Source organism: Gopherus flavomarginatus, chromosome 18 (assembly GCF_025201925.1).
Source record: "Gopherus flavomarginatus isolate rGopFla2 chromosome 18, rGopFla2.mat.asm, whole genome shotgun sequence".
NCBI lineage: Eukaryota > Metazoa > Chordata > Testudines > Testudinidae > Gopherus > Gopherus flavomarginatus.
In genome coordinates this window covers 4,918,020-4,945,007 of record NC_066634.1, presented here as the reverse complement: position 1 = coordinate 4,945,007, position 26,988 = coordinate 4,918,020, and the positions used below count along the sequence as shown (strand labels likewise).

General features: G+C 59.5%; 1 protein-coding gene and 1 pseudogene across 2 annotated transcripts; both read left to right on the top strand.

The window, feature by feature from the left end:
- The window catches only part of LOC127036985 (immunoglobulin superfamily member 1-like), a 42,118-nt pseudogene extending 33,517 nt beyond the window's left edge, over positions 1-8,601 (top strand).
- A 1,225-nt stretch (positions 8,602-9,826) lies between these two features.
- LOC127036988 (T-cell-interacting, activating receptor on myeloid cells protein 1-like) lies at positions 9,827-17,010 on the top strand. Of its 2 annotated transcripts, XM_050928281.1 has the most exons (7): positions 9,827-9,907; positions 11,227-11,280; positions 11,578-11,862; positions 14,372-14,653; positions 15,023-15,109; positions 15,279-15,393; positions 15,930-17,010. In XM_050928281.1, the coding sequence occupies exons 1-7, from the start codon at positions 9,874-9,876 to the stop codon at positions 16,237-16,239; spliced, it is 1,167 nt and encodes a 388-aa protein (XP_050784238.1). In that variant the 5' UTR covers positions 9,827-9,873; the 3' UTR covers positions 16,240-17,010. The 2 variants fall into 2 exon arrangements, with proteins under 2 accessions (XP_050784238.1, XP_050784239.1); XM_050928282.1 differs by lacking the exon at positions 15,023-15,109.
- The last annotated feature ends 9,978 nt before the right edge of the window (positions 17,011-26,988 follow it).

The window sequence follows — 26,988 nt, the reverse complement described above, 5'->3', positions numbered from 1 at the left end:
ACCCTTAGCTGTCACCTTGCAGGGGGGAAGGGCCCAGGCCATCAGTTGCCAGGAGACAGCGTGCCAGGCATTTAGGTGCACTGGCCCCTTCCTCTGCAGTAATCACACACCCTTATCCCACCACCTAGAGACTTAAGAACTGCATAGGGGAAACTGAGGCACCAACACAGTATTCAGAGGAAACATTAAGAACAGTCCCACTTCGTCGCCAGAGGGGACACATTGAGGCAGCTTTAATATGGTTTTGTATCCTGTTAATCTCCAGATTTGTAATAAACACAGAACCACAAACCAGCACCCTCTGGGCAGCCCCCAGCGCCCCTCTCCCTGTGCTGGCAGTGTGTGTCACATCCAGCGGAGATAGGATCACTTGTGGGGGCAGTGGGCCCTCCTGCTCTAACTACTACACCCCAGAACCAGGATATATTACAGGGTCACTGCCGGGAAATCAGGTTTACGGTGAGTTTCACTGGCAGTAAAAGAAACAGAAAGCGAGTGTCGGCTCTGGTCACACTTCCTCTTTTCCCAGATTTTTTGGCTGCTGATTTAGCAACTTAGGATCTAACTGTATCCCTCCCTCCTGCCCTCCCCACCTCACAGGGGTCAGAAACCACCCACTGGTTCCCCAGCCCTCTGTCCCATCTCTGTCTCATGCCACTTGGCTAAGAATAGCATCTGCAGCAACACTACCTAAGAAGGGGATTGACCAGGCCTCTCCACTCTCATGCTCCAGGGCAGGTGCTGGGCCCAGCCAGGTCAGGAAGGAATCTCTGCCCCACTCCATGGGAGAGGATTGTTCTGTGGGGGGCCCTGTGCGGGAGGGAGAGCCCTCCTCTGCTCTGAGCTGTTGCTCCAGGGAGGCTAGACGGGCCTGCTGGAAAAAGTCAGGGCAGCCTGGGCACCTCTTGATGCCTCCTGAGATTTCCCCTTTCCCAGCTGGTCTCTGAACTGGACAGCTCCCATGTGGGGCTGGAATGTGTGATGCAGTAGGGACTGTCTGTGTGGGGGATGGGAGAGCCGGGGATGACTTAGGTGAGTGTGACGAACTGGGAATGTTCTTAATGTTTGCTCTGAATACTGTGTTGGTGCCTCAGTGTCCCCTCGGCAGTTCTTAAGTATCTAGGTGGTGGAATAAGGGTGTGTGATTGCTGCAGAGCAAAGGGCCAGTGCACCTAAATGCCTGACACCCTGTCTACTAGCAACTGATGGCCTGGGCCCCTCCCCTGCAAAGGTGCCAGCTGAAGGTGTTGGAGACAAAGAGATCAGGTGACCTCCTGGCCCGGGAAAGGGGCTAAGCAGAGAGGAGGGGCTGGAGAGTGAGTCAGTTTGGAGCTGGCTGGGGACGAGGAGTGAAGTGCAGACTTGGGGGTCTGGCTCACTGACCCCCAGAATGGACCTGGCCAAAGGGTCCGGTTCGCTGTATCTACAAGCTCTGTTTTAGACCCTGTTCCTGTCATCGAACAAACCTCTGTGTTACTGGCTGGCTGAGAGTCACGTCTGACTGTGAAGTGGGGGTGCAGGACCCTGTGGTTTCCTCAGGACCCCGCCGGGGCGGGCTCGCTGTGGGAAGCGCACAGAGGGGCAGAGGATGCTGAATGCTCCAAGGAGAGACCCAGGAGGTGAAGCCGTGTGAGCTGCTTGCCCTGCAGACAGTCTGCTCCAAGGGAGAGGAGGCTCCCCAAAGTCCTGCCTGGCTTGGTGGGGAGCAGTTCCAGAGCATCACCCGGGGACTCCGTGACAGTGAGGGACAGGACCTGAGCCTATAACTGAGCCAGGTAGTGGGGCAGGGGGTCAGAACCTTTGCCCGGGAAGACGGACAAAGGAAGGGGCCAGCTGGAGAAGTGAGTTCAGTTTCGGTTTTGGGCTGGGTACTGGAATTCAGGGAATCCCAAGCTGGGGTCAAAGCTTCCTGAACCCCCAGAAGGACCAGATTGAGGGGTCCTGGTTGTGCCTACAAGCTCTGCTGTAGCCTGCGTTCCTGTTGTCCAATAAACCTTCTGTTTTACTGGCTGGCTGTGGATCACTGTGAGTCCCAGGAAGAGGGGTGCAGAGCCGGACTCCCCCATACTCCGTGACAGAATGTGATGGCGGGGGTGGGGTCTGGGCAGCTGCGGGAGGGGATGTGGTTTTCTGGGCGCTGCAGGGAGCTGGCTTTGCTCTGACCGCGGTAGATTTGGGCTGGAGATTGCAGAGAAACCAGCTGATGGGGAAGAAAGGGGCTGAGTGCATCACCGGCTCCCTGGGCGCAGTTCCTCATTCTGCTCACACTCGGGCCTCAGGCTCCGTGGAGCTCAGCACTGGGGTGTTGGTGGCAGCACTGAGGGGTCCCCCACTGCCCCATCATGGCATCTGCTGTCACCATCCTCTTCCTCGGTGAGTATCAGAGACAGCCAGGGTGTGTGCCCATGGGGAGATCTGAGCCCAGGGTGTAGGATGCAATTGCTCTGGGATCTGGTCCCTAACGGTCCGTCTCCTTTCCAGGCTGCTGGCTGGCCGGGTGGAGCAGGGTGTCGGGAGGTGAGTATCTGTGGAGAGTGGGGCAGCTGGGAGAATTTCCACATTAAGGACAAAGGATGTGGGTGGGGGGGTGAGGGGCGCAGATCCACCACAGGGATGATCCTGTCGGACCTCTGCTCCCCTCCACACCCAGAGGTGGGGACTGAGACCTTGCCCCACTCATTACAGAGACGGGCACCACACAGGGTGAATTCACCGGCACTCAAAGCTCTTCCCCCCAGGAAATACAGAGTGAAGGCACCAGCCACCCCGCAGTGTCCCCGAACTGTGCCCGGGGGGCTGGCAGGAGCCGGGGGAACGGGTCAGGCAGAGCAGGGCTGTAAGACGTGGACACGCAGAGGGACTGGAGCAAGGCCCCATTGTGTCTCACCCTCGGCTTGCTGCACACGCGTGTGTCACTGCTTTGCTCGTGGGTCAGGCTCAGCCCGGCCCGGCAGTCGGAACGTCCCCTGAACGGCTTTGGGAATATCCCATCCCCAAAGGGGCCGCCGGCACCATGCAGAGCGGAGCTAAATCCCCAGCAGCTGAGAGTGGTTTGGGGCAGAGCAGAGCCAGAGTTTGAGCCCCAAGGGTGGCAGGAAAATGTTAGAACAACCGGGGGATTTTGCAAATGTGTTTTTCGGAGCCTTTGCTCAAAGGACTCAGATTTGTCCCACGAACCCCACCTCGCACTCCTGTGCATGCAGCACGTTGCCGGACAATTGGAGTAAATGTGGTTTTTAGAATATTTTAAAGAATAATCCATGTTGAACCCAACTTCAGCAGAGCTGCAGCTGTGCTACAATGTTAGAAAAACAGAAGGAGGGTGACTCTGATCTCAACCCCCCCCAGGGTCAATCTGGAGTCACCTCTGACTGCAGCGGGGACAGGGCTGAATTGACCCTGGAGAACTGAAGGAACCAGAGACTGGAAATCTCCTTTCCCCCTCCTGTGTCTCACCCTGCCTGTGAGCCACGGTGCCGGGCTGCACCCCAGGGACGGGTGGGGGGTAAAACGCCGGAGCGACAGATGGGCAGAGGATTGAGTCAGACGGACGCGGTTTGTGTCACCCCCACTTACTGCCTGTTTGTTTGTGAATCCAGAGGGGTCCTACCCCAAACCCTCCATCTCCGTCAGCCCCAGTGGAATGATCCCCGTGGGGGGAAACGTCACCATCCGATGTTGGCATCAGCACCAGAACATGAGGTTCCAACTCTACAAGGCTGGAAATGGGAACTATCTGTCTTACACAGACCCTGCCGGCTCTGAGGCTGAATTTCCCATCACCAGCGCCAGACGGGAACACGGGGGCAGCTACACCTGTCGTTGTATCTACAGATCAGGAGGAACTGTCTACTCGGAGCCCAGTGACCCTGTGCAGATCATTGTAGCAGGTGAGGGGCCCAGCCCGGCACCTCGGCTCCCAGCCCCACACTCAGCCAGGCCCCAGGGTGTCTCCGTGAGCCCTGGCACCCAATGGATGGGACATCCAGCCAGTCGGAGGGTGAGGGGATCTCAGCCCCCTGGAGGTGGGCATGTGGAGAGGGAGGAGATCTCAGGTGGTTCCCTTGGTGCCCTGGATCCCAGGGTGACCCTGACCCTGTCTCTGCCCTGTTGCTGATGCGCCAAGCTGGGGACGGGGCGCAGTGGCTCTGCCGGGGTCTGTCTCACGCCCTGTCTCCCTCCCACTGCAGAGCTCAGCTCCCCCAAACCCTCCAGCTCACTCAGCCCCAGCGAGGGGGGGGGGGTCGTTCTGGAGGTAGCCGTGACCGTCTGGTGTCAGGGTCAGCGCTGGGGTCTGGAGTTTGCTCTGTACAAGGCTGGGGCCAGGAACGCAGCAGCGCGGGGCGGGGACTTGGCTGGGGTCGAATTTCCCATCCCCAAAGTGAGCTGGGCAGAGGGAGGCAGCTACACCTGCTGTTACTCCCCCAGCTCAGATCCTGACACTTGGTCAGAGCCCAGCAACCCCGTGCAGCTGGTGGTAGCAGGTGAGGGGCCCAGCTCAGTGTCCCGCTCCCAGCCCCACCACCACCACCAGCCAGCCCCACAGGGCGGCTCCACGCCAGTGGGACACTCAGAGCCACGCTCTACCCTGAGCTCTGGGCCCCGCAGAGGGGGTGCCCGGCCGGGGAGCGGGGACGGAGTCACTGGGGGGTCCCAGTCAGGGGGGAGCAGCCTTCTACCCTGCACATGGTCTGACGCTGCCCTGGTCACCCGGTGTCGGGCGCCTGCCAGTCGAGCATTAAGCGACGTGGCCCCGTCTATCCCGGGTGGGTCGTTCTCTCTTCTCCTCTCCCCGGGGGAGGTCTGCGCCCTCCGCGGAGGGTCTGGTCTGGGGCAGTTTGGGGAGTCAATGGCCGTGCTGCCCCGGGTCGATAACGGAGCAGGCCAGCCGGGGGAGGGTGCCTGGCCCTGGAGCTGGAGATGGGGAGGTTTGGGGGGCCCTTGGCTGCTGGGGGAGCTCGTTCTCAGCCTGGGCCTGGCCCCGGAGGAAATTCTGTTCCCAGCCCAGATGAGCGTGACCCTGATTGTGGCCAGGCCGGAGGCAGGGAGCCACCATCCCGGGATCACCTCAGAGCTGTGGGCTGTTGTCGGGTGTCTGCCCTGCAGCTGGGGGCTGGCAGGCGGCACCCAGGTTAGCTCAGATGGAGCTGAAAACAGCAATGGAGCCCTGGCAGGGCAGGACTAGCCACTCGCGTGTGCACCCGGTGCCCTGGGCGGCTTGTCCTCGAGCAGCCAGCCTGGGCAGCTGCAGGTAGCTTGGCCGTGCCCACACACACCCAGGGCAGGCCAGATGCAGTGAATGAGGCAGAGGCCACACATGGATATATGAGGATCCCAAGAACTAGGAAGCCGCGGTTCGGTGTCTGTGGGGCTGGGAGCCCAGCTCACAAGGCAGGGATTCTGGTGGGGGAAACTCTGGGATCTGGGAGAGAATCTCTGTCCAGGATCCTCTGGATGTGCCCAGGGCTGGGGTGGGCTGGGGAGGCCGGGGCTGGGTGGGTGCCCATGTCTGGCTCTCACAGACTGTCTCCTGTGCACAGATCCCAGCTTACCCAGACCCAACATCTCTCTGAGCCCCACTGGGGTCACCGCCCCAGGGGCAGACGTCACCATCCGGTGTCAGGGGCAGCGCCGGGACGTGAGGTTCTTCCTGCACAAGGCTGGAGACCTGAACCCGCAGCGACACATGGACCCTGCTGGGGCCGGGGCTGAGTTCTGCATCCCCACCGTGGGCCGGCAGCACGGAGGGAGCTACAGCTGCAGCTACCGGCCCCGGTCAGAGCCCTTCGTCTCCTCGCAGCCCAGCGACCCCGTGGAGCTGGTGGTAGCAGGTGAGGGGTCCAGCTCGGTGTCCCCACTCCCAGCACCACACCCAGACGGACACTCGGGGGCTCAGCACTGATGGGGCACTCAGAGCCAGGCTCTGCCCTGAGCCCAGAAGTGGGGACATCCGGCCGGGGAGTAGACACTGGAGATTCGGGGCTGATGGAGGGGGAATCCCTGCCCCAGGGGGAGCTGCAGAGCAGGGGGACTTTTGCCGGGAATGCTCCCTGGGCTGCCCCTGCTCTGGGGACACACAGAGGAGTCGGGGCACAGGGGCTGCCCAGCTGCCCCAGCTACAAAAATTTCCCTCCCCACTCCCAGAATGACCCTGACGATCGATGCTGAGTTGCGGGGCGGGAGTGGGACGGCCACCTGTTTCAGTCCCCCCGGCCCTGATAGACGATGGTTCTATTCCTGCAGAAATAAACTTGATGACTTGGCCCATCATCGCTGGGGTGAGCACAGCAGCCGCCATCCTCCTCCTCGTGGCTTTTGTCTGCTTCCGAAAAACCCGAGCCAGTGAGTGCCCCGCCCAGCGAGGGAAGGGTTAAACCTGCCGCTAAGCAGGGCGAGATGGGGTCACGGCTGGGATGGGGGACTGTGCAGGTAAAGCCAGGGAGCAGGGGGGCTCAGCAGGGGGCGCTGTTACGTAGGTAATCCCTGTACACACAGCTGTGCCACCCCAGAGGTGGCTGCATCTCAGCACTGGGCGGGGGGGTGAGTGGGTCCCTGTATAATGAGCCACTGGTACCCTGCCTCTCTGGTACCTGGGGAGACAGGAGCTGACTGGCCTGGATCAGGTTCGTTATAATGAGTCACTAATGAGGGAGGATTGGGGACAGGAAAAGCCCCCTGAGTTAATCTGTGCCTCCTCCTGACCTATGGTGTTGCGCTGCCCCCTACTGGTCTGGCCCACCCCAGGAGGGATCCAGACTCAGCACCAGCAGCAGAGGGGGGCCTCCCAGGCACCCCCATCCCTGCTGCCCTGTGGAGGTGAGTGGCCGGGTGCTGGTACCGGGGGATCGCGATGGGCTCATGGGCGATTCTGGTTTGTGTCCCTCTGCAGGAAAAGGAGCCGCATCGAGACCGAGCAGGTAGGAACCCGGCTCCTCCTCCCTCGGTCACAGGGCTCCTGGGTTCTGTCCCCACTCAGGGATGGGGGGTGTGACCAGAAGTGGTTAGAGCGGGGGGGGGGGGGAGAGTGACCAGAAGTTCTGGGTTCTATATCTGCCTCTGGGAGCAGAGTGGGGCCTAGTGGTCAGAGTGGGATGGGGGTGGGGTCTGGTGGTTGGGACAAGCGGGGGTTAGGGAACTGTATTCAGTGTGAGGCAGGATGGGGGGCTCGATGGGTGTGTTGGGGGGGAATATGAAATTTACAAGGGGATTTTCTCTTTTATTACCAGCTCTATGGGAGCATTAAAGGCACCGGCTCAGCAAGACCCCACCTGTGAGTAGCACACCCAAGGGGGTACCGGGGGGGGGCAGGACCCCTGGGGGAGGGGAGGGGCATGTGAGGGCTCCACCCATTTGGGGCAGGGCCTGATTTACAGCTGCTGCTGGGCGTGGCTAAGGAGAGGGCCCCAGAGATAGCTGGTGTCAGCTGAGAGTGTTGGACTCCCAGGAGCATCCTGGGACCACCCTCCTTTCCCGCTCTAGGTCCCCATCCACTCCTGGCTCCCAGCCCCCTGCTCTAACCACTGGACCCCATTCCCCTCCTGAGCCAGGGCGAGAACACAGGTGTTCTGACTCCCAGCACCCCGCCCCCGCTGTAACCCCCAGATATCTCCGTGCCTCAGTTTCCCTCTCTGTAACATGGAGCTAATGACCCTGGCCCATGCTGTGAGGCGGGGGAGGGGTGGCTCTTCCGGGCTCTGACCCCCTGGCTGGATGGAGGGGTCAGACCTGGGTGTGGGGTTCTGCTTTGGGCCGGCCGGGGGTGCAGCTCAGCAGGTGTCTCTGTTCTGCAGACGCCTCCATCGACAAAGGGAAACAGCCGCAGACCTCGGTAAGTGTCCCCTGTTCCCCCATGGGGCCTGACCTCCAACCCTGACCCACATGGGCCCCAGCAGCCCCTCACACCTCCCCCCCCCCAGCCTTTCCTGGCACACTCAGTATTTTAGGGTGGGGGTCGGGTTGCTGGGAGGGGCTTATGGGATCGCAGCTGGGATTGCAGGGGGTGTGTGTGTGTGTGTGTGTGTGTGTGTGTGTGTATCCCTGTTGCCCCCAGCTTGTCGGGCCCTGTGGGGCAGGCAGCGGTGTTGGTGTATGTGCGCACCCCACACACACACACACATGCCCACACACACCCCCCCACACACCCACCCAGACACACACATCCCCACCTCTCCCACACCCCAGTGACTCTTTCCTCTCCAAGCCCCAGGAGCCCGAGCTCAGCGCCAATGGACTCACCTACGCCGAGCTGAACCACCAGCCATTGCAGGTTAAGCGGGGGGGGCCGGCCTCTGCCCCCGAGCCTGCCCAGCCCAGTGTGTACGCCGCGATCAATGTGAGCCGGGGGACCCTGCAGTGAGAGCCCCCCACAGCCATGGGGCGCTGGACCCTGGGGGCAACAGACTCACCCCCCCTGCAGCACCAGCCCCGGAAAACTCTGCTTCCAGGGAAAATTTAGGGGAGACACTGCCCTCCCCCCATGCCAGCCCCATCCCATTAAACTGCTGTCCCCCTGCCCTGCCCAGACCCACATATAGGGGCCGGTGTGCGGGGCTCACCACTGGGCGGGGGAGGGGATGTGCTGAGTTTGTTGTTTATGTTATTTTGCTTCCTGTTAATCTCCAGATTTGTAATAAACACAGAACCACAAATGCCAGGAATGTGTGCAACACCTGGGGGAGATGGGGGGGCGGGGGCTGGTTATACAGGGACCCCTCACCCAGCACTGGGTTGCTGCCACCTCTGAGGTGAGGCTCTGGTTATACAGGGACACCTTGCCCGGTGCTGGGATGCAGCCACCTCTGGGGTGGGGCACTGGTTATACAGGGACCCTTCACCCGGCACTGGGATGCAGCCACCTCTGAGTTGGGGCACTGGTTATACAGGGATCCCTCACCCGGTGCTGGGATGCGGCCACCTCTGGGGAGGGGCATCAATTGTCTAGGTCACCAGGGTTCACAGCCTGACTCTGAGCGAAGCTGCAGAAGGGTCTGGTGCCCGTGACCAATTGGCGCTGGCTGTTTACATCCCCTCCATGGGGTCATCCCTTCGCCGCTGTGCTGGGGGATCCATCGCTAAGGGGAAGTGATCCCTGGGCGGTGCCCGTACAAGAGATCGGGGGGGCATCACCCTGTGACCCCGATGTTCCCCTCCTCAGGACCCCAGACCGGACAGTGTGGGCACAGGGAGATCCCCACAGCTAATCCTCCTCTTGAGACTTCTCCGCAAGGGCCCCAGACCCTAATTCTGGGGTGACATGGGAATCGCCACTTGCGGGGAGCAGTGCGGGGGCTAGGATACAGAGCAGGGCAGTTCTGAATCCCCCCTGCAGGGGGTGTGGAGGCTGTTTTCCATTGAATGAGGCTTTGTTGTTGTTCAGCGGCGTACAGAGGAGTCCCCTCAGCTCCACCATTGTGGCCCCTGCAGGAGATGCTCCCCCCTGGCCGAAGATCCTGGCCTCTTCATGAGATGCCCCCGCTTCTGACATCCTGGCCCCTGCAGACTCCAGACCCCTCAGATCGGCCTGGAGAGACAAAACTGACTCACGTCCACCTGCCCCTGGGCCATCAGACATTGGTCGTTTCCCCATTGCCTCAGTTTCCCTTAACTCCTGCGTGAAGAGCCCCCCTGAGTCTTCTAGTCCCTGACCTGGGGACAGATAGGAGCTGGTGCCCCCTTCCCCCACCCCTTGAGCCAGCCAGTCCCTGCCATGGGGCCGTCCCCCACAGGCTGTTGTGAAACCCAGACTATGGGTGCTGGGAGGCCTCAGGAAAAGATTTTCCTGTTGAGACACCGAGTCAGGCACTTCCTCCCCAGAGCCAGTCGCACCGTCCATCACTCCACAGGTGCCGCTTCCTCCTCTGTGTCCCCAGCGCCATGGGCCCGGCTCCTGCTCTCCTCCTCGCCCTGGGTGAGTGTGTCCCTGCGCCCCGCCCTCGGGAGTCTGCTCTCCTCCCCAAGGGGGTGGGACGGGGCGGCTCAGCCTTCCTGAGTCCTTGGTGGGTCCCCATTGTGAGGGGGGAGCCAGGGAGAGCCCCCTAACCCACACACAGCCTGCCCCCCCACACCCTGCCCCCACAACCAGCCCCAGTTGTCCCCCACACTCTGCCCCCACAACCAGCCCAAGTCCTCCCCCCCTGCAGCCCCCAACACACATCCTTCCCCCCACAACCAGTCCGTCTCCTCCCCCACAGCTCCCCGACATACCCCTTGCCCCCACAACCCACCCCTGTCCTCCCACATACAGCCCCATCACACACCCTGCCCCCACCACCAGCCCATGCCCTTCCCCACACAGCCCCATGCTTATATACCCCACAGCTCCCCCCATGCCCACCCTCTCCCCCTCACTCCCACACACAGCCCTCTGCCTAGCTCCACAATGCCCCCTCCCCTAACCCGCGCTCGGGAGCTCTTCCTACACAGACTGGGCTGGGAGGGGTGTGTGTGGTGGGACTGTGCATGGGGCTGGATTTGGCCAGGACCCCAAAAACGAAATCCCTGAAAGCAGCTTGTATTAGCTGCTCCCATGGGATGGTGCCTGGGTAGGAGAGACATGGGGGGGCCTGCTGGAATGTCCCCTCCCCCAGCGCTTTGGGGAAGTTGGTAGCATGCGACTGGCAGTGGCTACCCATTGCACAAGCAGTGTCCCGCCCCCGCTTTCCCCCACACGCACACTCCCGCCAGCCTATTCTGTGCCTCCGGGTTGGAATCTGCCTCCCAGCGCCGCCTCCCGCCAAGTCGGGCAACTCTTCCTACGGTGACCCCCACTCCAGCCCACACCCAAAGCCCTGTGGACTCTGGGCTAGGCACAGCAACCCCCAGTCAACAGCCAGACCCCTGATTCCTCAGCGAGTAAGGTGCAAATTCCCCAGCGAGGGCCCTGGCTCGTGCATAGACCCTGGCGTCCGGGGACAGATTTCCAGATTCTGCATCCCCCTCAGGTTGTAGGTGCACGATGGAGCCAGGGTTAAAACTCTTGATTTCCCCAGGGAAATATCTGCCAGCAGCAGCATTTGGTGCATCATCATTAGGATTCAGGGTTAACATCCATGATCGCACCCCACATCTGATGCAGGCTGGCTGCAAACACTGGCCAGCAACGGCTGCGAAGTCCCCACAGGCTGGCACATGACTCTGACCCCGATGACGTAGCACGGGGTGGGCAGGATGTGGTCTCACATTCCCCCTCCACCCCCGCCGGCATCGAACACCCACTTCTCATTGCAGGCGTCATCTGGACCCACCTCCCATTGGCTGCTGCTCATGAGTCGCCTGTCCAAGGTGGGGTCTGGGAGATATGATGGGGGGGTGGGGCCCCTGTCTCTGAAGAAGGGGACAGCAGGGGAGCAGGATGGAGGGGTAAATTCGAGGATAGGGGACAGTGGGCCCCAGGGCGGGGACTGGCTGGCTAGGGGGGCTGGGAATGGGGCACGGAGTCTCTCCCCTCTAGGGGGCGCCGGGATCCATCTGGCCCCAGGGCAGAGTCTGGCTAGCTCAGGGGGGTGGGGAATGGGGTACAGGACCTTTCCCCCCATAGAGGACACTGTGCCTTTACAACCTGTGTCCATCCCTCCGCAGACTCCCCCTACTCCAAGCCCTCCATCTCCCTCAGCCCCGGCGGGGAGATCGCACCGGGGACGGACGTTACCATCTCCTGCCAGGGGCCGCGGCAGGGCGTGCGGTTCAAGCTGTACCGGGCCGGGGTCGCGCGGTGGCACACGGAACCGGCCGGCTCGACGGCCGAATTCCGCATCCCCAACGCCCGGCGGGAGGACGGGGGCAGCTACACCTGCAGCTACGAGAGCCTGAGAGAGCCGCCCGTCAGCTCCCCCCACAGCGACCCCGTGCAGCTGGTGGTAGAAGGTGAGGGGGTGTCTGCTATAGCCTAGTACCAGAACGCAGGAGTCCTGGCTCCCAGCGCCACTCCCCGCTCTAACCACTAGACCCCACTCCCCTCTCAGAGCTGGGGAAAGAACCCAGGAGTCCTTGCTCCCAGCCCCCTGCTCTAACCACTAGGCACCACTCCTCTCCCAGAGCCAGGGAGAGAACCCCGGAGCCCTGGTGCCCAGCCCCTTCCTGCTTTAACCGCTAGACCCCACTCCTGTCCCAAATCCAGGGAGAGAACCCAGGTGTCCTGGCTCCCGCCCCCCCCCGCTCTAACTGCTAGACCCCACTCCTGTTCCAAATCCAGGGAGAGAACCAGGAGTCCTGGCCCCCAGCCCCCCACCCTGCTCTAACCACTACACCCCACTCCCCTTCCAGAGCCAGGGAGAGAATCCAGGAGTCCTGGCTGCCAGCCACACACCCCTGCTCTAACCACTAGGCACCATTCCCCTCCCAGAGCCAGGGAAAGAACCCAGGAGTCCTGGCTCTCAGCCCTCCCTGCCCTAACCACTAGACCCCACTCCCCTCCCAGAGCTGGAGAGAGAACTCAGGAGTCCTGGTGCCCAGCCCCCTCCTGCTCTAACCCATTGGACCCCAATTCCCATATTACCGTGTGGTGTAATATTTTCAAATCAAATGTGCACTTGTCTGTAACGGGAAGGATTTAGTAGAATTATTTATTCTATTTCAAAGTTTTGGCAAAGCCTTGGGGAAATTGTATTTCAAAACCATTCATCTCATTTCCGAAAGTTGTTAAACTGACTTTAACCTAGGAGAATCCTATTTTATTTCAAAAACATATGAAACCTGTAACGTAAAATGTACCGCACGCTAATATTATTCTATTTTATTTCCATATTTTATTCCATATTACATTTAACTGAATGGACGTGGGTGTTAGGATGCAGATATTCAGGCCTGCCCGTAAAGGCCTGGACTTTAAGAACTTAGGTGTATTTTTATCACTTAGCTCATTACCGGCTTATAAAACAAAGAATCAAAATCACAGTCCTCCTGTATCTGGGCCTTCTCTCACGGTGACAGTCTGAGGCCTGTTTGGCTAAGCAGCAGGGGCAGCCATAAGCTGGGAAGTGAATGTCACATCCTCACATCCCAAATCCATCACACTGAAATAAGGTGGCGTTGGCCTGTTAGGAAGAGGATCCTGTCCTGATGGTGCCCATCCCCACCAGATAAAGAAACAGATCTTAAGATGGTTAAAGAAAACTTAGTTTGACAGAATCTTGTCTGGCAAGAAATCACTTCTCAGTGGTTATGGTTGTGCAGCCCTCGTTTCTGTGTTTTAGCTTTATGGCCCCCACTTTGCTATTGTTAATTTGCCTGGTTCTCTAATTGTTTCTGTCTCTGTATAATTAATTTTGCCAGGTGTAAGTTAATGAGGATAGTGGGATATAACTGGTTAGAGCAGGGGTCCCCAACGCGGCGCCCACGGGGGCATCTAAATATGCCCGCGTCCTGGCTGGCGGTGGAGCATCCACCAAAATGCCACCGAATTTCTGTGGCATTTCGGCGGTGACGCCTCTCGATGACGCTGCTTGCCGCCAACAAGTGACGTTATTGAGAGGCGGCGACGCCGAAATGCCACAGAAATTCGGCGGCATTTCGGCGGATGCTCCACCACCGCCACGGTCCTTCGTCCGGCGCCCGACAGATGAAAAGGTTGGGGACCACTGGGTTAGAGAATCATGTTACAATGTGTTAGGATTGGTTAGGTAAATTTCAGTAAAAAGATTCATTAAGGTATAGCTGAGAAATCACGATATAAACTGGGGTCAAACAGGAAAGAGAAGGGAAATTGGAATCATGTTTGCTAAGGGGGGGAACACAGACAAGGCTCTGTGGCGTCAGAGCCGGGAAGGGGGACACTGGAGAACAGATTCTATGGGCGTATTGAATGTGTATTTATTTTATTATTATTCAGTTACATTTCAAGATAGGGTCTCAGAGGGAGCGGCGCTCCCAGTTCTGGGGCCTCATGAGCGAGTCCAGGGGAGAGGAATGAAGCCGAGCGGGTTAGAAACTATGAGCTGCGAGGATAGATTGAAAAAATCGACCATGTATAGTCTGGAGATGAAGACGGAGAGGGGACCTGATAAGTCTTCTGATCTGGTGCAGAGGACGGTGATCTATTGTTCTCCGTGTCCATCAAGGGCCAGGGAAGAAGAAATTAACGTAGTTTACGGCTAGAGATCTATTCGGGGAAACTTTCTAATTCTGGGGGAAGTTCAGCTCTGGAATGGCTCCCGAGAGAGGTGGTGGAGTCCCCGTCGGGGGGGATTTTTAAGGCCAGGTTGGACAGGCGCCTGACAGGGCAGGTCGAGGCTCAGCACAGGGGGCTGGACGTGATGACCGCTGCCCGCCCAACGTTTCGCTCTGATGATAGTGGGTCAGACATGCTGGGAAAAGGCCACAGGATCCCTGCAAACGTGGGGTCTGACGCCAATTCTCCCTCTTTCCCCGAATCCAGCTCACTACTCCAAGCCCTCCATCTCCCTCAGCTCCAGCGGGGAGATCGCGCCGGGGATGGACGTTACCATCTCCTGCCAAGGGCCGCGGCAGGGCGTGCGATTCAAACTGTACCGGGCCGGTGTTGCGCGGTGGCACACGGAACCGGCCGGCTCGACGGCCGAATTCCGCATCCCCAATGTCCGGCGGGAGGACGGGGGCAGCTACACCTGCAGCTACGAGAGCCTGAGAGAGCCGCCCATCAGCTCCCCCCACAGCGACCCCGTGCAGCTGGTAGTAGCAGGTGAGGGGCCCGGGTCGGGGTCCTCGCTCCCAGCCAGACCCTCCAGGGCTCTGCACCGATGGGATGCTCAGAGCCAGGCTCTGCCCTGCGCCCTGGACTCAGCAGGGTCACTGGGGGGTTCCCAGCTGCTGGAGACTTGGGGCAGAGGGTGGGGGGATCCCTGCCCTCAGGAGAGCTGCAGAGCAGGGGGACGCCCCACCTCTGGGGATGCACAGAGCAGTCGGGGTTCAGGGGCTGCCGAGCCGGCACTGTCGCAGCCACTAAAATCCCCCCCTCCTCGGACTCTCCCCACTGAGAATGACAGTGATGGGGCGAGGGGGGGGTTGCTGAGTCGCTGTTTCTCCCACTTACCCTCCTCACCCCCAACAGACGCTGGTTCTGGTCCCGCAGGGCGAACCAACCCGACCCAGCCTGGAGCAGCACCGGCTCCCACCCGCCCGGGCAGCCCACGGCCAGGTACAGGGGTCTCTGGCTGGCTGATCGAATTGGCTCTCTATAGATTTGCTGGGGGAGGGGGAAAACTTTACTGGGGGGTGGGGCTGGCCCAACTCTCCCATAGGGAGTTGGGGGGACACTGTCCCCCCCAGCATGGTGCATTCACCTCCTGTCCCTGTCCTCCCTCTAGGGACCCCTCCGAGGCAGGATTACCCCCCGTTTGCCATCGTCCGTCTGTCCCTGGCCGCCGGGGTCCTGCTGGTCCTCGTGATCATCCTGGCCGAAGCCGCATACAGCTGGAGGAGGTGAGGACTCAAGACGAGGTGACCTTGCATATGGGGGGCTCCCTTCACCACCCTGCCGTGTCCCCAGGGGGGCGGACGACCCCACTAATCCCCCAGACGGTGCCTTGAAGACCTTTGTCCAGAGGGGGTCGCCCTTGAGCGCAGGAAGGGGCCATCTCCCCAGGGGAGGCTGGTTTCGGGGTCAAACCAGGATCCGGCCCTTGGGGGATCAGGCCCGGCCGGCGCGCGGCTCCCACCCGAGGGAACCAGGGGCCAGACCTGGGCGGGCTCCAGAGACCCAGCGCCAGGCCCCGGAGAGCGAGAGACGGGGATCGAACCCAGATGTCTTGCGGGGAACCCCCAGGCCATGGAGCCAGGCCTCCCTCACACCCCCCAGCCAGAGGGGAGGGGCTGGAATGTGGGGGGGGTTCTGGTGGGTGACCTGGGGGAGTCGAGGGAGGGGGGTGGGAGGCAGGCAGGACCCTGGAGGGATGGGGTGATGGGGGAGGTGGCTAAAGACCCTAGTTGCTGAGGAGACGTCTCTGCTTCATCCCCAGGACCCCCCACCTGCTGACCCCCCCACGGCCCGGCAGGGAGCAGGGCCGGCAGCCTGAGGGGCAGACAGAGGCCCCAGCATGGGAACTGCAGCCCCCCCAAATTCCTGCCCGGTCCCTGGGGACAGAGACAGCAGGACACACACACGTGCGGGGACGGGGGGCAGTTATCGGACCCGCGGGCCCATCCATATCAGTATCGCTGCCCCACTCCCCACCCCTGCCCCAGCCCCCCCAGATCAGATCCATGGGCCCATCCAACCTGCTATACCCACCTCACTCCCCGCCCCCACCCCCGCCCCCCCAAATCTGATCCATGGGCCCATCCAGCCTGGTATCCCCGCCCCACTCCCCACCTCACTCCCCGCCCCCTTAAATCAGGTCCATGTGCCCCTCCAGCCTGGTATCCCCCCCCAGTCCCTCCAGATCTGATCCATGGGCCCATCCAGCCTGGTATCCCCGCCCCACTCCCCACCTCACTCCCCGCCCCCTTAAATCAGGTCCATGGGCCCCTCCAGCCTGGTATCCCCCCCTAGTCCCTCCAGATCTGATCCATGAGCCCATCCAGCCTGGTATGCCCACCCCACTCCCCATCCCCCTGCTCCAGATAGCACCTAGGACCAGTCCAACTTGGTATCCCCCCCCGGCCCCTCCTCACCTGCACCGTTGTCCACCCACACCAGAATAATGCTCCCTTCTGGCCCGGTCTCCTGCCCTCTCCCTGCCCGAGATGAAATGCATGGGTCCCGTGCCCATCTAGCTTGGCATCCCACCCTCTCCCTGCCCTCCCGGTCAGACCCATGGGCCCACCCAGCTCCAGTACCTGTCTCCAGCTGGGAGCAGCTCTCCCTGGGGTCTCTCGACAGGAGGGGACCTTGATACCAAGCAGCCTCCATTAAACCCACTGCCCGGCCAGCTGGCAACGACCCTGCCTCCCTCACTGGACTGTCTCCCGCCTCTTCAGCCTCACCAATAACCAGAACTGGCGGACAAGGGAGCACTTCTGCCGGACTCCTGGGCTCTCTCCCCAGCTCTGGGAGGGGAGTGGGGTCTACTGGTTAGAGCAAGGGGGCGAGGCTGAGAGCAAGGACTCCTGGGTTCTATTCCCAACTCTCGGGGTGAATAAATAGCTCTCCCCTGTGCCTCAGTTTCCCCTTTTCCCAAGAGGGGATTTCCTGGACCGTGATTTTTGTTTTGTAAGTGCTGGAAGTCGAGCCGGCCCTGCCTGCTCCTCTAGGCTGGGCTGGACTGCCCCCCTCCCGCCCTGCCCCGCCCCGCCCAGGGAAAGTGATGCAATTTCCAGCCACGTATGTGACATAAGTCATCACGGGACGGGGAAGTGAGTCTAGTCTGTGCCCAGCTGTGAGAGGTGGCGCCTCGCATTGATTCCCAGCTCCTGTGAGCGGAGCGGGAAACCCCCTGAGCCCCCCCGAAATCCGCCACTGGGTCCTGCTGCGCTGGGGGACCATGGGGCTCACGACATTGTTGTGGCTGGTGGCTCTAGGTTGCTCAGGTGTGACCGGGGGTAAGCGCCAGCCCTGCCGGACCTGCGGGAGTGGGTGGGGGGGTGCAGCCCCCAATGGATGTGGGGGCCCCTCAAAGAGGGTGCTGAGTGGAGTTCCAGGGAGTCAGGACGCCTGGGCTCTATCCTCGGGGGGGGGGGGGAGTCTAGTGGTTAGATCGGGGTGGGATGCGGTCCAGGACGCCTGGGTTCTATCCCCAGCTCTGGGAGGGGAGTGGGGTCTAGTGGGTAGAGGGGAGGGGAGGACTCGGAGCCAGGACTCCTGGGCTGTCACCCCAGCTCTGTTGCAGGGTGGATGGAGCGGGGCCTGCAGGACGTCAGAGTCATGATCAGTTCAAGCCCGAACATGTCCCAGGGCCTTGCCTGTTGCTGGCACCCGGCTGGGCACCACTCGTCCTCAGCCCCTTGCAGCCAGCTTGGTGCTCCACCCCAGCCATGGGTGCAGCTCCACCCTTCCTGCTGCGGGACTCGCAACCTGCCCCTCTGCAGCCCCGTCTGCACTCCCCCCAGCTCCTTACCCCCCACAAACCCAGAGTGCGTGGGAGGATCGATCGCCGACCCCCACCCTGGGCGCTGAAGGAGCTTTTGGCAAATGGGACCCAGGGCCTTTCTGGCTCCTATCCGGCCCCAAGGCAGGGACTGGCTGGCTCTGGGGGGCAGGGAAGGGGATGCCGGTTCCCATCCAGCCCTGGTAGGGGGAGACTGGCTGGCTCAGGGCGGAGGGGTGTTTCGAGGAGCTCTCCCTCCCTGCTGAGCGCTCTTGGGGGCTGAGCGCTCAGCCTGGCAGAGGAAAGTGATTCATTCTGCATCATCTCATGCAAATCCTGCGGGCGGTTTGAAAGTGCAGCTCGGAGCAGAGCCCCGGAGCAGAGCCCTGGGGCCCAGGCGTGTCTGTGCGACGGAATCACACATGAGGGCCTCAGCTTAGACTGGCCGAGTCCCACCCTGCATCCAGCCACCTTGCAGCCTCCCGGCTGCTTCTTCCCCCTTCCCTGGCCTCGGCACCCAGATGTCGGGCCAGGGCTCTTCAGAGCTAGGCACCCGCGTGCGTCCACACGTACATCCGCACACTCAGTAGGGGAGCCCAGTGCTGGGCTAGCAGGGGCTGTGGGTCGGGAGTGAGGGGCACTGGCAGGGCTGGGGGGGGCACAGGACTGGGCTAGCAGGGGGCTGCAGGTCTGGAGTGAGGGGCACCGGTAGGGCTGGGAGGGACAGTGCGCAGCCTCCCCCTGGCCTTTGCACACATTCTGTCTTGTGCACAAGGTTTTGCACGGGCCTGGTGCACATTCACTCCTACCCCCTCCTGTCACTTGCCCTGTGACCCTGCACATAGTCAATGAGACCCCAGCTGTGCTGGGGGCGTGACATCAGGAGAGATGCCCATTGGCTGCTCTTTCCTGGGGGGGCCTGGCCTGGCCTGCCTTGCTTAACCCTTTCGCTGCTGCATGAGTGCTTTTGAGGCCCCCCGCAAGCCCTGGGCTTGTTCCCCCTTGCAGTGGCTGCAGTCCAGGAGGAGACGCTCCGCTACCCATGCGAAGCCAGTGCCCCCTCGCACCGGATCGACCTCCCGCTGGACGCCGGGGAAGGAGAAAAGAAAATGCAATGGATGCACGGGGTGAGCTTTTCTGGGGGAGGGAGAGCTCAGTGGTCTGAGCACTGGCCTGCTAACCCCAGGGTTGTGAGTTCAGTCCTTGAGGGGCCATTTAGGGATCTAGGGCAAAAATCTGTCTGGGGATTGGTCCTGCTTTGAGCAGGGGGTTTGGACTAGAACCTCCTGAGCTCTCTTCCAACCCTGATCTTCTATGGAGCTGATGAGACGCAGCCTCTCTGGGGTGTGGTGGGTGGGTTATATGGGAACCCCTCGCCTGGCACTGAGCTGCAGCTGCCTCTGGAGTGGAGCATGGGGCAGCAGCATCTAACAGGGTACAAAACAGAGAGTGTGTGTGTGTGTGTGTGTGTGTGTACGTGCGCATAGGTGCTGACATCCCCCCTTTCATGTAGGTGCTTGCCCAGCCTCCAGCCCACCCCTTACCTGAGGCCCCAACCCTTTCCCCAAAGTCCCCGCCCCTGTGTGTGTGTCCCTGCCGCCCCTGTACTGGACGAATTCAGAACTGCCCAGCTGTGTGTCAGAGCCCCCCAGACCTCAACCAGAGGAGAGCGATTTCCCGTTGGCTCCAGGGAGAGGTCATGAATTGGAACCCGTTGTCCTTGGGAGGTGGCCACAACATGTAGGGGGAGGAAGGTCCCTGACCCCTGACTGGGTCCATCTCTGCCCCCACAGAACAGAGCGATCGCCACCTACCCGCCCAGTGAGCATCACCCCTCCGTGCTGGATGTGGGCGAATGGGGAATCACCCTGAGCAGCTGCATGAATCTCACCCTGCTTGTGTTCGACGCAACGGTGCGGTGAGGGGAGATGGGGGGCCAGAAAGAAAAGGGGGAAGCAGTAGTGGTTTAGAGCGGGGGGGGGGGGGGGGCTGGGAGCCAGGACTCCTAGGTTCTCTTCCAGCTCTGGGAGGGGACTAGAGTCTAGTGGTTAGAGCAGGAATGGGGGGGCTGGGAGCCAGGACACCTGGGTTCTCCCCCTGGCTCTGGGAGGGGACTAGAGTCTAGTGGTTAGAGCAGGAATGGGGGGGCTGGGAGCCAGGACACCTGGGTTCTCTCCCCAGCTGTGGGAGGGGAGGGTAGTGGGGACTAGTGGTTAGAGTGAAGGACATCTATCCTGATATTCTCCTTGTCCCCAGGGTAAGGAGAGAAGGATGCACTACACAGGTGAGTGGTTTAGCTCTTTGAATTCCTCCCCGTGGTTCCTGGTTGTTTCTACCCCCTGCAGCCCAGGCTCCTAGTGCCACCCTGGGGCATCGGGGCCAGCCCGGACTGGAGCGCCCCCTGCTGAGCCCCCCCACTCCCTGCAGCCCAGCGCCCCCTAGTGCCACCCTGGGGCATCGGGGCCAGCCCGGACTGGAGCGCCCCCTGCTGAGCCCCCCCACTCCCTGCAGCCCAGCGCCCCCTAGTGCCACCCTGGCCCGAGCTGGAGCGCCCCCTGCTGAATGAGCAGAGAATTGAGCCTGTCCCGTTTGCTTTGTACCTAAAGCCAGTCCTGGGCGCCTCCTGGTCAGGAACCAGAGTGGCGGGCAGCGCTCTGACCGCAGCGGTGCCTGGAGACACCCCCCTGGAAACTCAGGTAGGAGGTGCAGTAAAAACAGCAGGTGACACAGCTTGGAGCCCGGAGCCCGGACTCCTGGGTTCTTTCCCCGGCTCCGGGAGGGGATGGGGCTGTAGAGGGTTAGAGCAAGGGCGGGGATGGGAGCCAGGACGCCTGGGTTCTCTCCCCGGGGAAGGAAGTGTAGAGGGTTAGAGTGAGGAGGATGGGAGCCAGGACGCCTGGGTTCTCTCCCCAGGGAGGGAAGTGTAGAGGGTTAGAGTGAGGGGGATGGGAGCCAGGACGCCTGGGTTCTCTCCCCAGCTCTGGGAGGGGAGGGGGTTGTCAAGGGTTAGAGCGAGGGGGATGGGAGCCAGGATGCCTGGGCAGTGGTTTCCCCAGGAATTGAAATTAGAGGGGGTGTTCGCATTTATGAGGGGGGGTGTCAGGACCAATGAGATAAATACAAGATATGAATAAAGTAAATGATTTGTTAGGATTATGCAAATTTAACGTAAGAATAATGCAAGTAACACCAAACACGTAACAGGTCCAGATTTCTAAAAATATATACATTTTAAAAAAAGTATTTCATTTAATTTGACTTTTGAAAAGTAAGCCATCATGGAGTAAGAGGAAAGTCCTATCATGGATCAGTAACTGGTTAAAAGATGGGAAACAAAGGGTAGGAATAAATTATCAGTTGTCAGAATGGAGAGAGATAAATAGTGGTATCCCTGAGGGGTCGGTACTGGGACTATTACTGTTCAACATACTCATAAATGATCTGGAAAAATGGGTAAACAATGAGGTGGCAAAATTTGCAGATGATACAAAACTATTCAAGATAGTTAAATCCTAGGGGTATGAGACAGGAGGAGAGATTAAAATGAAACAGGAGGAGAGATTAAAATGACTGGGAATTTTCAGCTTAGAAAAGAGATGACTAATGGGGATATGATAGAGGTCTACAAAATCTTGACTGGTGCAAAGAAAGTGAATGAGGAAATTTTATTTAATCCTTCACATAACACAAGAACTAGCAGTCACCCAATGAAATTAATAGGCAGCAGGTTTAAAAAAAACAAAAGGAAGTACTTCCTCACACAATATTAAGTCAGCCCAGGGAACTCTTTGCCAGGGGATGCTGTGAAGACCAAAACTATAACAGGATTATAAAAAGAACTAGATAAATTCCTGGAGAACAGGTCCATCTGTGGCTATTAGCCAGGATGGGGAGGGATGCAACACCATGCTCTGAGTGTCCCTAGCCTGTTTGCCAGAAGCTGGGAATGGGCAACAGGGGATGGTCACTTGATGATTACCTGGTCTGTTCATTCCCTCTGAAGCACCTGGCCTTGGCCACTGTTGTAAGACCGGGTACTGGGCTATATGGACCATTGGTCTGACCCAGTATGACAATTCTTATGTAAAAATTAATAATAATAAAAATGTTTAGTACAGAAACTCCCCAACATAATGACCTCCCAAGATAACAACAATGTGAGATAACAACCTTGGCAAATAATACATTTAAAAAATCTTGGCCTACTAGGAAACATTTATTTAAGTTTCCATTCCCAGTCACAAATCTAACAATCTGGAGCAAAGTGACTAAAATATAGTCCAACAAACAAACGTTTATTTAACATGCCCCTCACTTTTCCCTCCACCGCACTCCACACTCCACTCACCGGTGTTGTCCTTGGCCAGTGGAGATTCAGAGTTCAGAGCTGCTTTCACGTGACAGTCTGGACTGTCTCTTACACAAAAACACTGTCCCCACAGGAACACTGTCCCCACAACAGGACTAAGCACTTAGACCTGATGGTCAGTGATTTCAGCTGCAGTGGTCACTTAAGAGAACAAAAGACTCTCTATGGATCATAATCAGCTCTGTCTTTAAACAAGGGAGAGGGACAGGTCCCCACCCTCTCTCTTGATGCCTTCAAATCACAGGTTAAGTACAGTTCTACTGCCCTTTACTCATATGTCTACATCTACAATTTTGCAGCGCTGGTTGTTACAGCTGTATTAGTACAGCTGTATAGGGCCAGCGCTGCAGAGTGGCCACACTTACAGCAACCAGCGCTGCAAGTGGTGTTAGATGTGGCCACACTGCAGCGCTGTTGGGCGGCTTCAAGGGGGGTTCGGGGAACGTGAGAGCAAACCGCAGGGAAGGAGACCTGCTTGCTCGGGGGTTCGGAGAACGCGAGAGCAAACCGGGGAAGGAGACCTGCTTCGCCGCGGTTTGCTCTCGCGTTCCCCGAACCCCCCTGCAAACCGCAGGGAAGGAGACCTGCTTGCTCGGGGGTTCGGGGAACGCGAGAGCAAACCGGGGAAGGAGACCAGCTTGATTACCAGAGGCTTCCTCAGGTATGCTGCGATACCTGCTTATTCCACGGAGGTCAAGAAAAGCGCTGGTAAGTGTCTACACTTGATTACCAGCGCTGGATTACCAGCGCTGGATCCTCTACACCCGAGACAAAACGGGAGTACGGCCAGCGCTGCAAACAGGGAGTTGCAGCGCTGGTGATGCCCTGCAGATGTGTACACCTCCTAAGTTGCAGCGCTGTAACCCCCTCACCAGCGCTGCAACTTTGTGATGTAGACAAGCCAAGAACAGCAACATTTCATCCCCCATTCCCCACACATTCAAGTGGTTTGTAACCCAACCCCAGCCAAAATCTACCACTTGGGCAACACAGCTGTTTGCTGGATACCTAGGTAGATTAGGTGTGAATGTAAATATAATCTGGCCCTGAAGCCTTTCCCCCCAGCCCCCAGCTCATCACTAGCTGTCAGGGAGAGCTTGTTTAGACTTTGCTTACAAATCATAATTTGAAATGATTAGGTTGGCCAACATCACCGAAATGAATGCATTGATATCATAAAAAACAACAGCTGTATAAGGAAGCAAGGAAGCTAGTCTATGTTCATACTTTTCAAATCTAGTATACTTTTTCAGATACACTTATTTATCATTCACTCTATAAGCTTTTGAAGTGTGTATTAATGTTTCAGTTTAAATTCAGATTTCCAAACAGTCACTAAATTGGTATTTCCAAACAGATTTCCAAACAGCTCACAAAACTTGGCGGGGGTGTTTGGGAAATTCGGGGGGGGGGGGTGTACACCCCCCCCGGGAGGGGTGTAGGGAAATCACTGCCTGGGTTCTCTCCCCAGCTCTGGGAGGGGAGGGAAGTGTAGAGGGTTAGAGCGAGGGGGATGGGAGCCAGGACGCCTGGGTTCTCTCCCCAGCTCTGAGAGGGGAGGGAAGTGTAGAGGGTTAGAGCGAGGGGGATGGGAGCCAGGACACCTGGGTTCTCTCCCCAGCCCTGGGAGGGGAGGGGGCTGTCGCGGGTTAGAGTGGTAACGTTTTCCTCTCCCGCGGTTTGCTTCATGTTGCAGGTGGATTCGGAGCAGTTTTCCTGATCTCTCTGCTAACCAGTTATCTCCTCTTCTAGGTGAGCTCGCTAAACAGAACACAGCCCCACCGGTGCCCCTCACTTCCGACCCGCAGCCCCTTGCTAGCCCTGTGTGCCCCTCCCACAGCCCCACCGGTGCCCCTCACTCCCGACCCGCAGCCCCCTGCTAGCCCTGTGTGCCCCTCCCACAGCCCCACCGGTGCCCCTCACTCCCGACCCGCAGCCCCCTGCTAGCCCTGTGTGCCCCTCCCACAGCCCCACCGGTGCCCCTCACTCCCGACCCGCAGCCCCTTGCTAGCCCTGTGTGCCCCTCCCACAGCCCCACCGGTGCCCCTCACTCCCGACCCGCAGCCCCTTGCTAGCCCTGTGTGCCCCTCCCACAGCCCCACCGGTGCCCCTCACTCCCGACCCGCAGGCCCTTGCTAGCCCTGTGTGCCCCTCCCACAGCCCCACCGGTGCCCCTCACTCCCGACCCACAGGCCCCTGCTAGCCCAGCCCTGCCCACCCCCAGCTGTGCTGATTGCCTGATGGTGCAGAGCCCAGGATGGCTGGACTGAGCCCAAGCCCTGACCCCCAGGGCTGTGGGGACGCAGCCAAAGATCCTGCTGGGTCAAGGGCCTGTCTGGAATGGTTGGGGGAAGGAGGAGGGGATGTTTGCATGTTTTAGGTGTGTTCTAAGCATGTTGGCATGTCTCAGGCATGTTCTGAACCCACTCTTTCCTCTCTCCCTTCCCCCAGCTCTGGGCCCTGGCCCAGTGAAGGTGCCGGGACGTGGAGCATCGGCCCCTCTGGCATGACACCCGCGCACCCTTGTCCCTGCCACATGGTGCCCTCCTGTGGCAGCAGAGGGTACTGCAGGCTGCGGGTGGCGCATGGGCAGCGGCCCCTTAGCGCTTTGGGTTTCAGTCTTATTCACTTCCCCCCTCCCTCCCCGTGCAGCGTGGAGGCTGCAGATGGGGGTCTACAAACCCCCTGCCCTGGCACAGAACCCAGGCGTCCGGGTGGCCTTTTCCCTGCTCAGATGTAACTGCCTGAGCAGGTGGGTGGCTGGGTCCAGAGCCGCTAATTTGCATTTCGTGGCAACATGGAATTAACCTGCGGAACTCCCTGCCACTGGATGGGGTCAAGGCAAAGAGCTGGAGATTTGAAGGGAGGATCAGACACACATAAGTTCCATTAATAGAGGAGCAGAGGGGACCTGTGGGCAGTACATGGGGCTGGGAGCCAGGACTCCTGGGTTCTCTCCCTGGCTCAGGGAGGGGAGTGGGGTCTAATGGTTAGAGCAGGGCAGGGCTGGGAGCCAGGACTCCTGGGTCCCCTCTGGAGCTCTGCCATGCAACCTGCTGTGTGACCCTCTGGCCCATCCTGAGTCCCTGCAGCCCTTTAGAAGGAATTTTAATATTATTTTATATCCATTTTAATGCATATATTAAAAGAGTTTAAAACCCTGGTCTTCTGGGGAGACCAAAAGGGGGCCGCTTGTTCCCCCCCCAATGAACACATCCCAGATGTACCAGCAGCAGGAGCTGACCACTCGCCCCACAAACTTGTGAGCCAGAAGCACCAGCAGCTGCGTCTGATGCTGTGTGGGAGCTGCCCTACCCTCAGTCACCACTAGGAGGCGACACCCACACACTGTGCTGGACCTGGCGCCATTGTCCTGTGATGCACTGGAGTGCCATGAGGGGGGACCAGCTGGAGGGGCGTGGATGCCCCCTGCTGGACACCCTCGGCACTGCCTGTTGTGTGTCATTGGCCCTGCACTGCCAGGAGCAGGTGGCGATTCTCCTGGAGGTTCTTTGGCGGCAGAGGGGGAGTTGTGGGTTCTAGTGCCACAGGAAGGTCTGGGTGAAAGTGGGTATAAACAGCTCTGATACCCCACCGCAGAGGTGGACGCATCTCAGCGCTGGGTGAGGGGTCCCTGTAGACCCAGTCTCCAAAGGCAGCTGCCTCTCAGCCCCCAGCCCTGGGGAGCCTCAGGCCCTGGCTATGGATCCCTAGGTTAATGAATTAATATATAATTAATAATAATTATGACTAATGATAGGGTTGCCCCGTGATCTTGGATCCAAGTGTGACCCTGATACCCTGGTATTTTGGGGATGGCATTGAGCCGTTCCCGGGCAAGATGGGGTCTGCTCTGCCCTTTCTGGCTGGGACACAGATTTCCTGTGTGCCCTTAGGAAAGTCGCTTCATCCTGCTATGCCTCAGTTTCCCCCTCTGTACAATGGGGAGAATCGTCTGTGAGCAGGGCCCGTCTCCGACTGGGGGGTCTCTGCATGATGGGGGCTTGCTCTCGGTCGAGGGATCTGTGCACGCCAGACATAATGGGGGGTGCTGATCTCATGCGGCACCTGGTGTGATGGGGTTCCCAGTTCTGGCCGTAGTGTGTGCAGCACCCAGCAGAACAGGGTCCCCCCCCAAAACCCTGTTATAAACCCTACCCCAGTGCTGGAACGCCAGTAAGTCTAGCTGGCCTGGGGGCCCATCGAGTCCGGTATCCCGTCTCTGACAGTGCCAAGGGGCCGCTACTTCTGGGGAGGCCACCCACACCTAGTAACCTGCCCTGTGGGGGGAGTTCGATCCCCTCTCCCATCCCTTACAGCTGCCTCGCAGCTCCGATGGGTAGAACTCGGGGTGTGTTTGGGGCCCGTATAAATAGCGCAGTGGCTGTCTAGCGCCCGGCACAAGGGGTGGGGGCGCTGCATGGTTGGGGTCTCCCAGGCGCTTTGGCAACATGGGGAATAAATGCCACCAGTAATAAACGTCTGCTCCTTGCCAGAATCCTGCTCAGTTCTTGATCCTCTGCCATCTCATGTGGCGGTGAGTTCCGCAGGCCAGCCACATGCCATGGCACCGTTCCTGGAGTGCCGCCCCTTTCCTCCTGTTGGGGGAAGAGTAAATACTGATTAACCGAGGCACCTCTGCCTCCCCCACTCCCACCGCTGCCCAGCGATGTCGGTCACGCT

Excerpts from the sequence above, each read along its gene's own strand:
- LOC127036988 (XM_050928281.1), top strand. The coding sequence starts at position 9,874 with ATGGGCCCGGCTCCTGCTCTCCTCCTCGCCCTGG. Across the intron at positions 9,908-11,226 it reads TGCTCTCCTCCTCGCCCTGG|GCGTCATCTGGACCCACCTC; the intron begins GTGAGTGTGTCC and ends TTCTCATTGCAG. Across the intron at positions 14,654-15,022 it reads CGTGCAGCTGGTAGTAGCAG|ACGCTGGTTCTGGTCCCGCA; the intron begins GTGAGGGGCCCG and ends CACCCCCAACAG.